This window comes from Pelodiscus sinensis, chromosome 6 (assembly GCF_052426305.1).
Source record: "Pelodiscus sinensis isolate ZL-2025 chromosome 6, ASM5242630v1, whole genome shotgun sequence".
NCBI lineage: Eukaryota > Metazoa > Chordata > Testudines > Trionychidae > Pelodiscus > Pelodiscus sinensis.
In genome coordinates this window covers 44,475,620-44,492,834 of record NC_143057.1, presented here as the reverse complement: position 1 = coordinate 44,492,834, position 17,215 = coordinate 44,475,620, and the positions used below count along the sequence as shown (strand labels likewise).

General features: G+C 39.9%; 1 protein-coding gene across 9 annotated transcripts in view; it reads right to left on the bottom strand.

Moving 5' to 3' along the window:
* Positions 1-17,215, bottom strand: part of ERCC6L2 (ERCC excision repair 6 like 2) — a 119,870-nt gene that overhangs the window by 33,812 nt on the left and 68,843 nt on the right. For 7 of the 9 annotated variants that reach the window (XM_089779258.1, XM_089779262.1, XM_089779263.1 and 4 more), the window contains 4 exons: positions 14,183-14,335; positions 12,448-12,528; positions 5,150-6,374; positions 3,515-3,669 (listed from right to left, as the gene is read on the bottom strand). In XM_089779258.1, coding sequence (XP_089635384.1) covers positions 3,515-3,669; positions 5,150-6,374; positions 12,448-12,528; positions 14,183-14,335 — 1,614 coding nt within the window. Of the gene's footprint in view, positions 1-3,514; positions 3,670-5,149; positions 6,375-11,371; positions 11,469-12,447; positions 12,529-14,176; positions 14,336-17,215 lie in introns of those variants that run through there. The other 2 variants (XM_089779265.1, XM_089779266.1) reach the window with 2 other exon arrangements.

Here is a 17,215-nt window from a genome sequence, read left to right as displayed (position 1 = left end):
CCTGTGGCTGGAGCAGAGAAACAAGATGGCTGCTGGCAAAAAGCCTCTTCTTAAAGGGGCTATGCTTTTTTTAATTTTCTTAACTGCTGTTGGAGGTCCCTTTTTTTTTTGCTGAACAACATTGGTCTCCCCTTCCCCCCAACAGAATTTTTTCCAGTTTTTTTTTGTGGGGGAGAGGGGGACAGGCGAGAGGCGAGAGGCGGATGTTCGGTATTTTTGGTTAAACCATCTGGCAACCCTACCTTTAAACAGAAGCAGTTGAAATGGCTTGCAGCTCTTGGCTCACCTAATACGTTGCCTGGGAGCCGCCTGCGGGCACGAGCCCTTTCAACTGCTTCTTTTTAAAGGGCTTCCCCCTGCCAGACAGCTGCTAACATGTTGCCTGACAGCCCACTAGCAGGCACAAATAGAAGCAGTTGAAAGGGCTCGCAGCTCTCGGCTCTGCCACTAACGTGTTGCTTGCGAGCCGCCGGGGAGGCTTATATTTAAAGGGCTCGTGCCTTCCCCTTGGCTGCCAGACAATGCATTAGCAGCCGCGGGGAAGGCACAAGCCCTTTAAATAGAAGCGGCTGACAGGGCTCGCGTCTCCCAGGCAAGGCGTAAATATTCTTACAGCATATTATCTAGACTCATACCGTATCTGTTTCTCCATCTTCAGTCTAGTTTTCAGAAGAGGGACAGAAATAAAGTAGTATCTCCAATCAAGCCTGGCTTTTCCTATGTATTTTATTTCTTGCTATAAAATTCAAGTCAGGTCAGTTGATCATTTCCTTTATGTGTCTTAGACCAGGTCTACACTACACCAGAAATTCAATTTAAGATCTGTAACTTCAGCTACAAGAATTGCAACCCAATTGCATTCCACTGCAGGAGGTTGACAGGAGAAACTTTCCCGTCATCTCCCCTGACTTCTCATGACCACGTGGAGTACTGGGATCAACGGTGGCAACATCAGTGTTTAATTTAGCAGGTCCATGGTAGACCTGCTAAATTGAACCCTGGGAGATCAATTGCTAGAGCAGCGTTTCCCAAACTATGGGCCGCGGCCCAATACCGGGTCGCAGAAAAAAAACTACCAGGCCTCAGCATGGTTGCCGGGGTGTTCTATGCTCCCAGAGTGCCCATGTGGCGCTGGGTCCCCCAAGCCTTTGGCTGGCCTGGGCGGAGTCTGCAGCCGGATGTTCTGACTCCCGGTCCTAGCTAGGGGCGGGAGGAGGAGAAGGGGAGAGCCAGCCACCGGAAGCAGCACTGGATGGGGGAATCAGGGTGGGGTGGGCCGGGCTGGGGAGACAAACTCAGAGCAGATATGTAAAAAGTCATAGATAAAATGTAACACTCTGAAGATGTTTTTATGCTATGTTGTACATGAGACGAGACATCAGTTGACAGGTCAGACTACAGGAGATAGCAAAAGAGAATTTCACAAAAAATCCTTATATTAAAGTATCAAATTAAGCGGGTGAATACAGAAATCAAAGAGAACATTAACTCTCATGGAAACTGTTGGTAAAAAGATGACAAGGCAGTGCTTCTGAAGAGCAGAGTCAAATATTTCATGAAGACATTCAATTTATTCTATTAAAATCTTCTAAACTTGTTTTGAGACTTATCAGAATAAAATTAGGATGAAATTCTTCCAGGATTATACTTGTATCTCCCCAAGACTCCACGAGATTTTTTCATTAAGAATGTTGTTTGCCTGATCGTATGTCAACTTTTTTTAAAGAACACTAGAGTAATTTGTTTGGGTTTTTTCTTGAGTATTCCTCATTTGATTCCTCATATAATTTTCTGTACAGTCATTACTATGGTACATGACTATAAACATTTTAAAGTCCTAAACTAAAAGTAAAATAAAAGTAAAAAAAATAGCAAAAAGAGGAACACCAGACAATTTTTATGCAATGTCCTTTGTAATAAAAATAAAAGATCAGGGAAAGGTAAACAAAAAAAGCAGCAGTAGAGTTGGTTCTAAAAAGTGGACCATTTTCAAAGTTTTCTTCAAGGGATCAGCTCTAAGAAGAGCATGTGAAACTCAGAACTTTACATTTTAGAAGAGACAGACCTCTCGCTATTACTACTAAATTACTGCTTTTATGTCCGATTAAAAACAGGAAATGAAGTCAATGGGCAGCTTTTCCTTCCTATTTAGATCTTTTCATATTAATTGATGTTACTGTTGCCTCTAATTTAAGAAACCAGATACCCTTAAAATGCATCACAAGCTAATCAGAGAGAAATTTTGAAACACCTGGGGGGCATGAAAATTCCAAACTCGGGTGTAATGAGAAACATATATCAACAACAGAAAAGCCTGAACCCCCTTAGCCTAGTATCAGAGATACAGCTGAGTCATTAAGCCTCAATACTCACCTCAAATGTTTGTTTCAGTTTTCCTGAATTCTGGTAATATTGTCAGACCTGACTGTATTCAGAGCTGGGATCTTTCAGTGGCATTCTTTAGTATTTTTACCTAATGCTCTATTTAACAGAGATTCAAATGCAAATACTTTTACTGCTGAAAAGCTATCACTTATTGCTAGTTGGCTGAGTTTGATCTTCCCACCATTATATTGCTTCAGTCCCGCTTGTTCATAGAACAATTAAAGAAATTCAGTAATGCTGGAAGCACACCTGCTTGCTTATGAGGAAATGCAGGAGAATGACTTAATATGTATAAATCCAGACTAGAGTTTTTACCTTGAGTTAAATGACTGTTTGTTTATTCATGGTAGTTAAACACATCTGTGAAGGCTAAATTGAATGTACCCCAAAGCATTTCTTTTGGGCTAAACATTTGTGGTTCATGTTTGGGACCAGCTAAACTACAAATGTTTGTAATACAGAATAAAATAACTGGGGAATGGTCAGATTAATGTTTACAAATAGATAAATTGATGGTGTCCACCTAAGCCCAATTTAAACATATATCTGCAAACCAAAAACCTGGATGTGAACATTCCCACTTAAATGTCTGAAATCAGAATGCTCCTAGCATTCAGGAATGCAGATTAAAACCAATAAGCAGTAGGTCTGAAATAAAAACTTGAAGCTCTTTCCAAGTTTAGACCCAAGCTTATCTCTATTCCAAATGTAATTTAACATGAAACGTAAAAAACATAAAAACCTCCTCACCACTACAAATTAAGCACATGATAGAAATGCCCCATAAAGTTTATAATTTTAGACTTACGTTAACGAAAACTACACTGACCCACAAAGTTGAATTAATCACAGTAGACATTGTTATATAAAAAGCACTTTCTGAAACAACCGTACTGAATCCAGCAGAGGGTGCTCTTCTGCTCAGTTCCCAACTCTTTAAAGGTTGACCAATACATAAAACAGCCAAAGTATTTTATTTGATTAAGCCCCCACTTGAAACTCCTCCTCCTCCTCCTGGCATCAGTGGCTTTGATCATTCATGGTGGCCATTAACAGAAAACCAAGTATGAAGAAAGAAGAGAATAAGAGGCCACAAGTAGAACAAAACATTTCCCAAATAATCCTCTACCTTGGCATTGTAGACTGCTATATTAGCAGGGAGCTGGGAAAACTGCTTCAACTCAAACACATCTCGCACTGCCCAGCTACTCATGTGATTCTCAGCCTTGCTTGATCCAACCACATTCTGATTTGAATGAACATAAGCCACTTCTTGAACACCATCTAATACATGAAAAGAAAGGCATAAACACATTTGGTCATTCCAACTGCATGGATATATCAGTTCTATTATAGATATGTAATTAAAAAAGATAAGTTGAATAGTTAATATGGAAATCCTAAATTTTGTTAGGCTGTCACTTAAGCCTACATTTTAAGGGTATTTAGGAATTGCAGAACTCAACGCAGTAATGATTAAATGCTTTAGGAGCTTAAGTCTCATTTTCCAAAGGGATTTAGGCACTAGAAGCCTAAATACCTTTAAAAAATGAGGGCTTTGTCTTGAATCCATCAGTTGCGCTAATATCCATTTAAATGCTACAACCATTTTAGTAAATTCCTTTTTCATATGAAGAAGTGTCAAATTTTGCTCCAAGGTACCCAAAGATTTTAAAAGATATATGCAATAATTATTCTAAAAAGTTAAGGACTAATTGCTCCAACTTCTCCATAGTATAAGAACTACCAATACTACAATACAGATTTCAAATAATATTCAGTAATAAACTTACCAGTTATTGATAACAGAAAAAAAGGCAATATTATGGTGAGAACTGATTTATTCATTCCCAAGTTAGAAAATGTACTTTTAATATAAATTAATGCACCCTTTTGAAAAGACTGCAAATGTTTAGCAAAATAGAAATATGTATGCAGTAGATTCTGCTTATTAGGAAGGCCTGGATTGCCAACAAAAAATTGTCATTATCTGGTAGTTGCCAAGCAGCAGAAGGGTAAGTTTGTGGTGCTACTGACAGAAAAGGAAGTGCTGGTGAGACCCTTCTCTGGCTGTACCCCACAAACCTGCCCGAGGTGAGGCAGCAACAGATAGGGTGGCTGCAGTTCGGATGCTGGAGCTTTCAGAGGGGAGATGAAACAGTGGGTAGGGCAGCATCAGGAGAACGGGGTGCTGGGAGCTGACAGAGCTGCACAGTACCTCTCCTTGTGGGCTGGGAGGGGGGGCCTGCAGGGTGGAGAAGAGGTATCCTGCTGCTCAGTGGGTCCTCAGCATGCCCCAAAGCCTGTGAAAAGTCTTGGCAGCCAGGTTGCAGTTCCCACTCCACTCTACCCTACCCAGTTTCCCCTCTCAGCTTGCAATGCCAGAACTCTAGTAGGGGTCCCACATTAACCAGGGATGCAGTGGGGGAAGGCATCTCTCTGCATTTTCTTTAAAGTCATTGGCACAGAATTGGTTGTCAGCAAAATGTTGCCATTAATCCGAAATTGTTAATATCATGTTGCTATTAATTCACTGTATTGCAAAGTTGACCACCCGATCAGAAGAGACATGAGGATTAAAATAAACAGTGAAATCAACAACGCCTATGAAAAGGGAAGAATATTAAAGAATTCTTAATAAATCATATATAAAGAAGGACAGTGACACCTTTAAAACTAATATACCTGGAAATAATGTCTCCATATTAAATGTCTCCATACTAAATTGTATTAAATAAAAGTTCAGAATAAATTCTACAATCACCTAAATATTTGTCCATTGAGCCCACATTTTCCTCTTCATTGACATATACTCTCTTGCTTGTAGAGATCTTGTGAATATGAGTGTGACTGGGTGTCGACATTGTAACTGAGGCACCTCTAATACGGTGGGGTGATTTGGGGCTAAACTGAATTCTGCATCTCTGATTTCTGTGCCTATGGCTTTGCTTATTTAAGTGAATTTTCTTGACAGGTAAATTGTCTTCAGAGGATGAAAATTCATCTATATTCTGTGAATCAGTTTCCTTTTCCCTATTGTTTGGCCTGTTTGCCTGAAGCATAGATTTGGAAGAGTTACAGAGCTCCTTATTTCGATCACATTTTTGTTTCAACTTAAGAGCAGTGAAGGCTTTCTGGTTTCTTGATTTGGACCATTGGGGCATTTCAAGATCATCAGACTCATCACTTATGTCACTAGCGCCTTTCACATATGTTGTGGTCTTTTGGATATTTTTCCAAGACACTGTTTTGGTGAACACAGACCTAGTATTATGGGACAGAGAATGTTTACAGGCCAAAGAATCTCCCTTAGGTATACAGTTAGTGCTTTTATCCATATCAGACCCTTCTGATTTTTCTGATACAGTCCTAACGTTTTGAACATTTTTAGCAGGAACAGTTTCTTGGTGAACTGAAACTTGCGAAGGAAAGATGACATCATTTTCTTCTGAGCTGCCTTCAGTCTCCATGACTACACCAATTTCTTTTGAAATGCACGGATCTTTATTTTTATTTTCTATGTCCTTTTCTTCCTCTGAGTCAGATGAAACAGACCAATCTGGGTCTACAACCACACAAAGTTTAGCTTGTTTTTCAGATTTGCTTGGTGACACAGTAGTTCTCCGATGCCTCAAAATACTATTATGGCTTCTACTTTTTTGAAGACTAATGCACTTTATATCTACATTTGATCTTTGGCCCACAGACAGGGCATTAGAGCTTTCATGGTCAGATGCACCATTATTAACAGTGACCTCAATAGCTTTAGTTTCTCTTTCTAACAGTTTAAGAAGACCACACTGCATTAAGGTAAGCTGTCTCTGTGAAACTATCTTGTCATTTGCTTTGTGAAATTTGTTTCTTTTTGTTCTAGAGCTTCCCACAAGTTCATCACCACTAAGGTCATTGTAAAAATCAACTTCCTCTTGCTCCAATTGTTCCCTAGATTTGAAAGGAGATTCATCTTCTTCACAACCTGGCTCTGCACGCTTGGGGAAAAAAAAAACCACTTTGAAAATCACTATCACGGAAGTTAGCATTACAAAAAGCAAAAAAAAAAAAAAAAAAAAAAGCAATTTAATACAGATTTTGAAAAATATCTAACAGACTCTCTAATAAAGAATAAAAATGGGTTTTTATTAAAATTATAAAACCCAATCTATATGAAAATAGTACATGTTCAATACATAGTTTTGGTAGGCAATACAATATTTAATCAAATAACAGCATGTGTATTATGAGAAAAAAACAATATCAGTAAACTGTTAAATGACAGCAACACATCATTCATTGTTTGCTTATTCAAGAACAACCTGCATTTGTCTAGCCAACATACTGTTACATTTGAGGTTTGAACTCTTTTTGGTGCTTCTTTCAAGTTTCAGGTTGAAAAGCTAACTAACTAACTGCTCACCACAAATACCAAACAAAAATAACCCTTTACAGACAGACACAAAAATCTGGAATTCAAAGGATTAAAATTAGATACAAATGGTTTGTTTTGTTGCAATTTAAAATCGAGTATCACTCTAAAATGGTGCTAATTATATTGAACAGTAATATGTATTTGCATGTTTACTGGCAAAGTTGAAAAAGTATTAAGTTAAAACAAAAGTTATCTTATTTATAAAGAGCAAAATTCATCCAAGTGCGGAAGGCCTATGTACGACTCCACAGGAAGCAGTGCCAGGCAAGAGACAGTAGAGCTGAACTAATGAACCACTGCATGTTGCTACATAGGGGCTCGAAAGCAGTTTTCAAAGAGACAGTAGGGAACAAGTTATTAAGGTGGCCTGTTACTGGATCTGCAATTATATTGAGCAAACAGCCAAAACCTCTTGCACAGGGTATCTGATCACTATACCAGGCACCAACCTTACAGAATACTAACTAGAGTTAATAGTTAGGTGCCTAATTGACCAAACCGCACAACTGGTAGGAAAAGTCAGTAGATCCTCTCTTAAGCCCATCAGCAGCAATTCAGGGGCTACTCAAAGCATTTGCCCACAGCTGTGATAGCCTGTTCCAGCCCTGCTCCTGTCCCAGCCCCAGCCTTGCCTCATTCCATGAAACCCAGTCTTGATAATGAGGCCTGATGCAGCCTAACCAGGCAGCACAACAATGTTGGCTTACATCAATTGAGGTTCTGGTTCCACAAATCAGTTGTTGAATATACCTATTCAACAACAGCTCAGTGAGCAACTGTCACTCTATATCAAGGCAAGGAAATAATTTTTGATGGGGGAGGTCATGGTAGGATTTTGGTAAGTGGTCAAAGGCTGCACTTTTCTTTGGAGGGACTGTGGGATCTGGGACAGAGGCTAGATGAAGATGGGAGCTGGGGGTAGGGACTGGGGTACAGGAAAAGGTTTGAGGTCTGAGAGGCAGTTTGGGTGAAGAAAGGGGGAATGATCTGGGGCAGAGGATTGGAGTTACCTATCTGGCTTCAAGATTAAGCTAGATGGGTTTAGGAAGGGGATGGTTTGATGGGATAGCATGATCTTGGCAACTAATTTACCTTTCACTATTGGTGGTAAATAGGCCAATGGGGGGATGATAGGAGTTACTATAGAGAATTTTTCCCTGGGTGTCTTGTGAGTCTTGCCCACATGCTCAGGGTTCAGCTGATTGCCATATTTGGGGTTGGGAAGGAATTTTCCTCCAGGGTAGATTGGCTGAGGCCCTGGAGGTTTTTTGCCTTCCTCTGTAGCACGGGGCACGGATCACTTGCTGGAAGATTCTCTGCATCTTGGGGTCTTTAAACCATCATTTGAGGACTTCGATATCTGATATATAGGTGAGAGGATTATTACAGGAGTGGGTGGGTGAGATTCTGTGGCCTGCATTGTGCAGGGGGTCAGACTAGATGATCATAATGGTCCCTTCTGACCTTAAAGTCTATGAGTGCAGGGTCTGGTAGGGGATATAGTGCAGGAGAGGATTCTGTCCTGAGGGAAGGGTGTAGGAGGATGTGGAAGATCTTAGGGGGGTAGTTGTGATCTGGGGCAGGGAGGGACGAGAGTACATAGGGTTTGATTGTGACCAGTCTTCCGGCTAAGATTTTCCATCTATGAGCGGAGCGAGTTGTGTCTTGCTTACCAATATTGAAGTCATGTGCACTTGTTTGGATGTGGCACCCAATTTATTCTCTCTCTCTCTCACACCCACACAGCGTCGCCCAGGGAAAATATAGTAAAAGGTATGATGAATGAACTACGTCAATGACATTAACCTATCATATTTTATTGGAAATTCTTTTCTCATATATTACTGTAAGAAATTAACATAGTTAGTGATGTGCTTACAAAACGTATTTACATGTAACTCATTTCTTGATAACAAAAGGGGTGGTGAATGAACTACGTAAATTACATTAACAGAACATATTTTATTGGAAATACTTTTCCTTTTATCATAGGGAAAGGATCTCATAGTTGCAGTTTATGTGACACGCTTAACAGAAGAATCCAGCAAATGCCTATGATCAGGCGCTACTAAAAGCTAATTAGTGGCCCAAGTGGGGCTCTGGGAGCCCAATCAGGGCTGTGGGGGAACAGATTTTGAGATAACCAATCCAGTTATCTAAGTTAGGAAATCAGTAGTATCCATGCAAAATGTTGTGTTTCTATGATCAGACGCTACTAAAAGCTCATTATCAGTGGTCACAATTGGGGCTTGGGAGATACCGGGGGAAAGTTAGGAGATCAGTAGTATTAGTACAAAATTTGGTGTTTCTAGCTCTTACCATTTCGGAGATCTTTTGGGACAGACAAACAAACAAACTTTCGGAAATATTTTTAAGATATAATGTGTCTGTGTGTCTAAATATAGACAAACACACGCGCACGCACGTTTAATGTTATGGAAGAGAGACTATTAAAACAAGGGATAATTAACAAGGTGCGTGAGTTTAAATGTTTATTTAATATGAAGTCAGAGGGTACGTCTAGACTACATGCCTCTGTCGCCAGTGGCATGTAGATTAGGCTACCAGACATAGGAAAATAAAGCGGCGATTTAAATAATCGCCACTTCATTTAAATTTACATGGCTGCCGCGCTGAGCCAACAAACAGCTGATCAGGGATGAGGTATACCTGGGTGGTTCCTGGGATGAGGTATACCTCCTGGGATGAGGTATACCTGGGTGCCTCCTGGGATGAGGTGCCTCCTGGGATGAGGTATACCTGGGTGGTTGACAAATACCTTTGATGTCGCCACCCGCGTGTCCAGACTATCGCGCTGAGCCGACAAACAGCTGATCAGCTGTTTGTCGGCTCAGCGCGGCAGCCATGTAAATTTAAATGAAGTGGCGATTATTTAAATCGCCGCTTCATTTTCCTATGTCTGGTAGCCTAATCTACATGCCTCTGGCGACAGAGGCATGTAGTCTAGACATACCCTCGTTCCACGAGGCGTACAGCTAGTTCAGATTAGGAAGCCTAATCCGAACTAGCTAGTCCATGCCGCGTGTAGCCGCGCGGCACAGGGTCCGAACTAGCCGGCATTTAAAAATGGCGCCGGCCGGCTTTATGCAAATGAAGCCCGGGAAATTCAAATCCTGGGCTTCATTTGCAACTCTGTATGACTACATTACCCCCCTTAGTTCGAACTAGGGGGGTAGTGTAGACATACCCTCATTGGGTCTTCGAAAGGAACATGCAGTTTCAAAGTTACACTAATGTAATACAGGATTTCTTTACTTACTATAGCTATAGAGGAAAGTGCAACATATCTTCTGGACTGTACTTGGAAGAGTAACCAGAAATGGGTACTATTAATAACACTCATGTGATTTATGGGAAAAGCACCAGAAGTTTACTGAAAGCTGGTAAATAATGTTTGTAATGAAGCTTATTGAAAGCTGGTAAATAATGCAGTTTTAGTTGCATTTAGTGATAAAAATGTCACTGTCAATAGTTTCAGAGAGAGCCCTAAGCAAGTAATAATTTCAGATTAATTAATGTTTCAAGGAAGAATACAAAGGAAGAGTTGCACAGCATTCCTCTCACCTGTGCTGTTATTGTTACTATTAGAAGCACAACTAGGTTTCTGGTTCAAAATCAAACAATCTTTACCCTCACTCCGATACTCTTTTTAAAACTAAGAGTAATACAGACATGTGTATTTTAGATGGACTATGGCTTGGCTTTGCACAATACTGAAGAATATTTAGATTTTCCATATTCCACTACTTATGATTACTACAGCAAATCTCTTTTTCCTTCCATTTTTAAAGATTCTTTTTTTTTTCCAGTACAAGTAAGGACGAATGAAGTCTAATATCAAGTACATGAGGCATACCACCAACAGCTGTAAAAACCCTACATTTTAGTCTTCAAGGACAGTTCAAAACAGAATGATTCCATTTCTAATGCATCAGAATATAAATTTACAGAGTAAGCTCCAAAACTAGAGTAGTAAAAACAGCTCCCAAAATGTTATTTTGTGTTCATCTGTTCTGCTTTTTTAAAGAAGTGCCAACATTTATTCATATACCTATTTTATCACTATTACTGATTACAGCTGCGAGAACATAATCAATCCCATTCAAGATTGAATAAATGCTGATTTTGCCCTTACTTTATCTGATTCTGTCTTTTCCATACCCTTCCCCCTCCCCCCGTGTCTGAGCCACACAGCCCTAGCCCCAGAGTAGCCACCACCTGCTACACAGCCGCTGCCCCAACTCTCAGCAGCACCAACTCTCTTGCCGCCTGCTGCCCCAACCCCTGGTGGCAGCAACCCTCCCACCCACCACGCAGGTGCAAACCCAGGCGGCAGCAACCCTCCCACCATGTGGCCGCAAACCTCAGTGGCAGCCACTTGCCTGCCATGTGGTCTCAGTGGCAGCTAGCACACCCAACTCCCAACACAGCCCCAGCCACCAGAGCAGCCGCCGAAGCAACAGCCCCCCCAACATGGCCTCGGGCTTGTCCCAGCCCTCCATGCAGCCCCGGCCGTGGGAGCAAGCCAACACCACTCACCTTCCAGATCCAGCAGGAAGGTGAGTGCTGCTGCACGACTCTGAGAAGGAGGTGGACGGGCTTCGAATTTTTTGTATGCAGCCACGCAAGCGTGCACCTTAGAGGGAACAATGGTTATGACCTGGGGCAAGACACTGGGGTGCAGCATCTAGGAGGGGGTACGGGTGCAGGAGAAATATTCTGGGCTGGGGAAGGGTTTAGGAGGGGTGAAAGGTCTGAGAGGGAGTTGGGGGAAAAGAGGGTTAGGGTACCAGAGGCAGGCACTGAGGAGGTGCTTACTTAACTAGCTCCCAGACAGCAGCACTGTTAGGCAGACTAGCAGACGCAGACCACTGGCTGGCTGTGCATATGGCTCTATTCACATCAGGAAGGGAGGAGGGACAGAGAAGCTTCACCAGCATCCTTCTCCAGCAAAAAATCTCAGCTCTTATTGGTCAGAGACTGGTCAATGGGAGCTGAGAAATTATGCTGCACTGCCCCCATGCCCAGCAAAATCTTTCAACTTCCATTGGTGGATTTCTGTCCAATAGCAACTGAGATTGTGCAGGGGGAGAAGGGGCGGGGCGGGAGGAGGGAATGCTGAAGCCTCTCTCCCTCTTTTCTCCACAGTGCAGACAGCAACACAGAGCAGCTAGCTACTTTTATTGGTGCTGCTCCTTGTTTCAAAGGTGAGCACAGCCTGGATCTTGGCCAGATCTTACCCACCTCTGCTCTACATTAACAGTATCCATTTATATATAAAAAACCCACAGACATACACAAAAGAGTGAGCAAGCAGTCTGATGATATTTAAGAAATACTATAGAGGGATTATGATAGGATATTACCACAGACTTAGCACAGTAACACAACTTTGCCTGATGCTCATTATCTCCTTGAGAATTCTAATCTGAGGCAGCAAAAGACTATTATCCTGCAGCAATGTTCTCTTTTTTAGGTATTATCCCTTATATACTCTATCTTTTCATTTTTTTTGTCTCGTTATCGTCAAAGATTTGCTCAACATACTAGCTGGAACAAAAGGAAAGAAAGCACCCATAGTCCATGATAGATGGGCCTGCACAAAGATAACTTACCATTTCTAACCTGCATGATGGTGGCTCCACCTTTAGCCATGTAGTTGCTGTCATGACGCCTGCTTCCACTTGACCTTCCCGCTAAAAGAGGGGAAAGATGCAAGCCAGACATGATTTATAATAAAAATTGCCAATGCAATAAAACAGCACGTGTGGTCTTTAAGGTAAGATGGGCAGACAGGGCAAATTAATTTTTCTATTTTTATCTGGGAGCGCACATGTTCAGGAGTAAAATGGCCAACAACACTTAAGGTCCAAACAATCTGCCACATTTCAGTTGATGGAAAGACTCAATGGCAGTTGGATCAGGCCTCTAATGAGCAAGAAACCTGATACATTATACATGTTGAGTGGATCCTACACACATTTAAAGTTTACTAATTTTAAAACTATTTTTTCAGACACACAGAGTATTGTCATCACCAAAGACTAGTCAAAGCACATACTAGGCTTGTAAAATCCTGGTGAAAAACTTAAGCTAAATGGAACGTTAAATGGTTCTTGGTTAACTGGGATCACATGGGCGAAACATTTAGTTTCCTTCCTAACAAAATAGAGAATCTTTCCTAAAATATGACTAAGATGATGTTATTTATAAACTTTTTCCAGAAACATTCACCTTTGGCTGAGATTATGCCTAGGAAGCTTTATCTCCAAAGTTAAATTACTAAAAACGATTGCGATGGGGTCGTGGCTTTTGCAGTTTTAAATGGGCCTACAACAGAGGCAATGGATCCCATATTATAAAATTAGACTCCTTTATCCTTATGTAAGTATAAAACATTTTAAATTGGGATATCTTACTCATCAAGAAGCCAATGCAGGTATAATAAGCAGCGTGAAAGCGCATAGTGGCTTACATTATCGTATGCAGTCATCTTATATCTTCACATTAAAGATTTTGGAGAGGGGGTTGCTTGTTTTTGCTACATTAATCTTTTAGTCTAGAATGTGACTTATACCAGCTTACCTCTGAACCTCCTCCTTAGACTCCACAAACCAAAATGGGTGATTTATAGGAGTCGGAGGTGTTGAATATGAGAAAGAAAAAAAAATCAGGGAACCTTATCTGATAAAACATACATACATACTAGGAACATAAAGCATAAAGACATGCATATTTTACCTGACTCTACAATACTCTCTGACTCGGGCCCAACTTACTGTTTGAGAACAACCAAAACACAGGGATTTTAGAATGGAAATGCTCTACTCACCTTTTTGAAAGCTATATTTTTTAATTTATGCTGAGGGCACATAAATGCAGTAATTCTATTATATGAAAAAAGTCTATCCACCTCAATAAATACCTATTATAAAGAAGGTTAGTAAGAACAGAACACTTTCTTCATCATAAAAGATATTTCAAATTTGATTTACAAATATGGTATCTGAAATTAAATGCATCTGTATAAAGATGAATAAAGAGGAAGTATTACAAAAATAAGTTGTAGTATTTTTATTAGTAACAGAAAGGAATGTCACTGAATTCTAGCAAATTTTAATAGGAACACATTTTCCACATTTGTTTATTTTAGAGGAATTATTTTGATGTGCCTGAAAATGAGAAATTAACAGCCCTAAATAGAATAAGTAAGGTACAGTGTTGGCATTTGTTGCTTCAAGTTTCACCATGCTGTTTTGCAAGGCACTTGAAACATTTTACCATAAATATGAATGAAGAGGAAAATGTATGTAAAGCTAGTATCCAAAAGTCAGAAGGAAAACTTCATACCTCTAGGATATCTTTTGTAAGGCAGGACCCCTGTGTCCGAAACTTGAAGAGGTTATGGATCCCAAAAAGTTCTCCTTGATGTTCCTTTGATCCTTGTACTGCCTCAAAATATCGTTTGGCATTTTCACTTCCAACTACTGCACAGTGAAGTTGCTAAAACAGAATAATGCAAAGAATTTCAGAATTGTTTGCTCAAATTAAATCTCAGAATTTCCTGACATTTACAGTATATATGCAGCTTTAATTAGAGGAGGCAGAAATCCCTAAGGAAAGATATTTTGTTTTATTTACCTGGCAGATGTTGCCATTGGTATATAATATTAATCTGACTAGTTTTACTGAATAGGAAAGCAAAAAAACAAAACAAAAATTCTTAAGACTCCTCTTTCATTATTCTACGCCAAACACTGGAAACTTGGTAACTAGCTCTTGAGTATGAATACTTGGCTGCATCATGGCTGTTTACAAATAATTCTTTTTAAAAATATTTAAATTATTGCTATTCCTCATTTACATTACAGAGTACAAAAGAAAATGGTTACTGAATCACCAAGTTAAGCTGGAAATCTTAAAATTTTGATCCCCTCGGATTAAGTGGAATGTACAAATGACTAATAAGGGCCACAACTGTGCTAGAAAAAGTTAAGTAAATAGCACATTAGATAAAATTTAAACATTGTTGAAATCAGACAGGACTAGCTGTGCTTAAAATGACATCAAGTGTTCAGTACAAATGTAACTGACATCCTTTGACATGAACAGCAGGAAGAACACCAAAATGATGGCTTTTACTAGACCTATAAAAATTTCTGTAGCTCTGTCCTTAGAAAGTCGGTAGCCTTTGAGGGTTACACTTAATGCTGTTTCTAGTACTCCGCAGTTGCTTTCAAAGGAAAAGTATCTCTTTGAAATATGAACATCAGCAGTCAAAAAGGCAAACTATAGCTAGATAGAGCCCTAACTTAACTAGGTGGAATGTACTATTTTTCTAGTAACACAGCAGTAGGCATGATCACAGTTAAGGTTGCAACACAGATTTCAGATTAACTAATTTATATTGTTTAATTAATTTTATACTTTTGTTCTCTTTTTATAGTCTCAATCACTGTTTGTTGCACATGGGCTATACCTGCCCTCCCCCCCCCCCAAACTGTTCCACTAATAAAAATAATAACATAATGTCCTCAATATTTGATCTTTAGACAATTCAACACAAAGCATTACATTTAGACTATTTTTCAAAAAATCAATTACATATATTAAAACACTGACTAAATACAGGGTAGACACTTTATAAGTCTAAGATGCACTTGCATACTTTCAGAGAAAGCCACATGTTCAGATGCTATCATGTTTGTATGTTTTCATTAACAGTCACAATAGGTTTTTACGCTTTTCATCAACACTTCCTGAAAATCTCACAATACACTAGGAAAACTGTGTGCATAATTTGGTGTTCAACTGTGAATAAGGGGAATGCAGTTCAAACCAAGATTTAAAACAACAACTATGCATTTCCAATTATCTTTTTCTGAAGATTAATTCTATGTAAAATATACTTGGCTAATTAGACAAATTTTCAAGTAAAGTTCTGGATAATCAGGTTAAAATTTTGCACATTTCTATCAATGCAGACATAAGATTTGTAAGTTATTCATATCCACATGCAAAAGCATACACATGGGCAAACAAATCAGGTTTGCACATGCAATTCAGTTAGGTACCAGTGTACCTCTTCAGAGATACAAAGGAGTTTGCCAACAAGTGTCTGCTTATTTTCAAAGAACGGATGAAAATCTGAGCTTTAGATTTGCAGGTTTTAATTGACAATTCTTGTAGTAAAAAGACAGCTGTTCAAAGTTATTTGCACACAGCTTTATGCACACATATGAGTCCAGCTTCATCAGGGCTGGGCAAGAGCCTGTCAGCGGGCTGAATCCGGCCCACCAAGCTCTTTCATCCAGACCATGCAGCAGCTCTCAGCCCTACCCCTAATGCATTGCCTGAGACCTGAGAGGTGCGAGCCTTTTCACCTGCTCCTATTTAAAGGGCTTGCACCTTCTGGACAGCTGCTAAGGCATGAGCCCTTTAAATACTAGCAGTTGAAAGAGCTCACAACCCCCACAGCCCCGCTAACACATTGCCTAGGAGCTGCAAGGGAGGTGCAAACCCTTTCAACTTCTCCTACTTAAAGACCCCCTCCCTTCCACCCATGGCTCTGCCCCCTTCTCCTGAGTCCCCACCCCTTCCACCCACAACCACTTCAAAAATTATTGGCCATCCCTGAGCTACATGAATAAGTGCCTGATTACACTCTGTCCAAATAGTCTTCACCTTTCCCCAGTACATAAGGGTTTTTTGCATGCATACAGTAGTAACATGTATATGTATATACACGATTCCATGCACAGACCTGTGCAAGTCTGGACCTAAATACTTCTGATAAAATTAAAACAATCCTTTGCGAGAACTTTACAAAATGCCTTATACTGTACTAACATATCTGTAAAGTCACCTTAAAAATTCTTGTACATAGAATCATCGGACTAAAGGGAACCTCGTGAGGACATCTAATCTAGTCTCCTGCACTCATGACAGGACTAAATATTATCTTAAGAATTCCTGACAAGTGTTTGCCTAAGCTGTTATTAAAAGTCTCCAATGATGTACGTAAAATAGAATGTAGTTTTCTTCATGATGCTTTTAAGTAAGGCTTCCCAACATGCATTTAATTAGCATTTCAGATAATTACTGAAATGGAGATAGGAATACATGATATTTTAAAAACACGTTTACTGATGTTTAAAAAATTGTCATTGGAGGTAGATCTAAAAATTGACCTATTTGACAGTGTTCCTCACTGTAAGGCCTTAGCTTCCAGATCTTTCCATCTGTTCATTTTTCAAACTGATCACTGCTACTAGTCAGAAGAAAACCTCAAGATACAATAAAACCATGTGACATTGTGAAAGGAGCAAAATACAGTGTATACACATACTAGTATTCATGGAAAATACAAGTTTTCAGAAAATT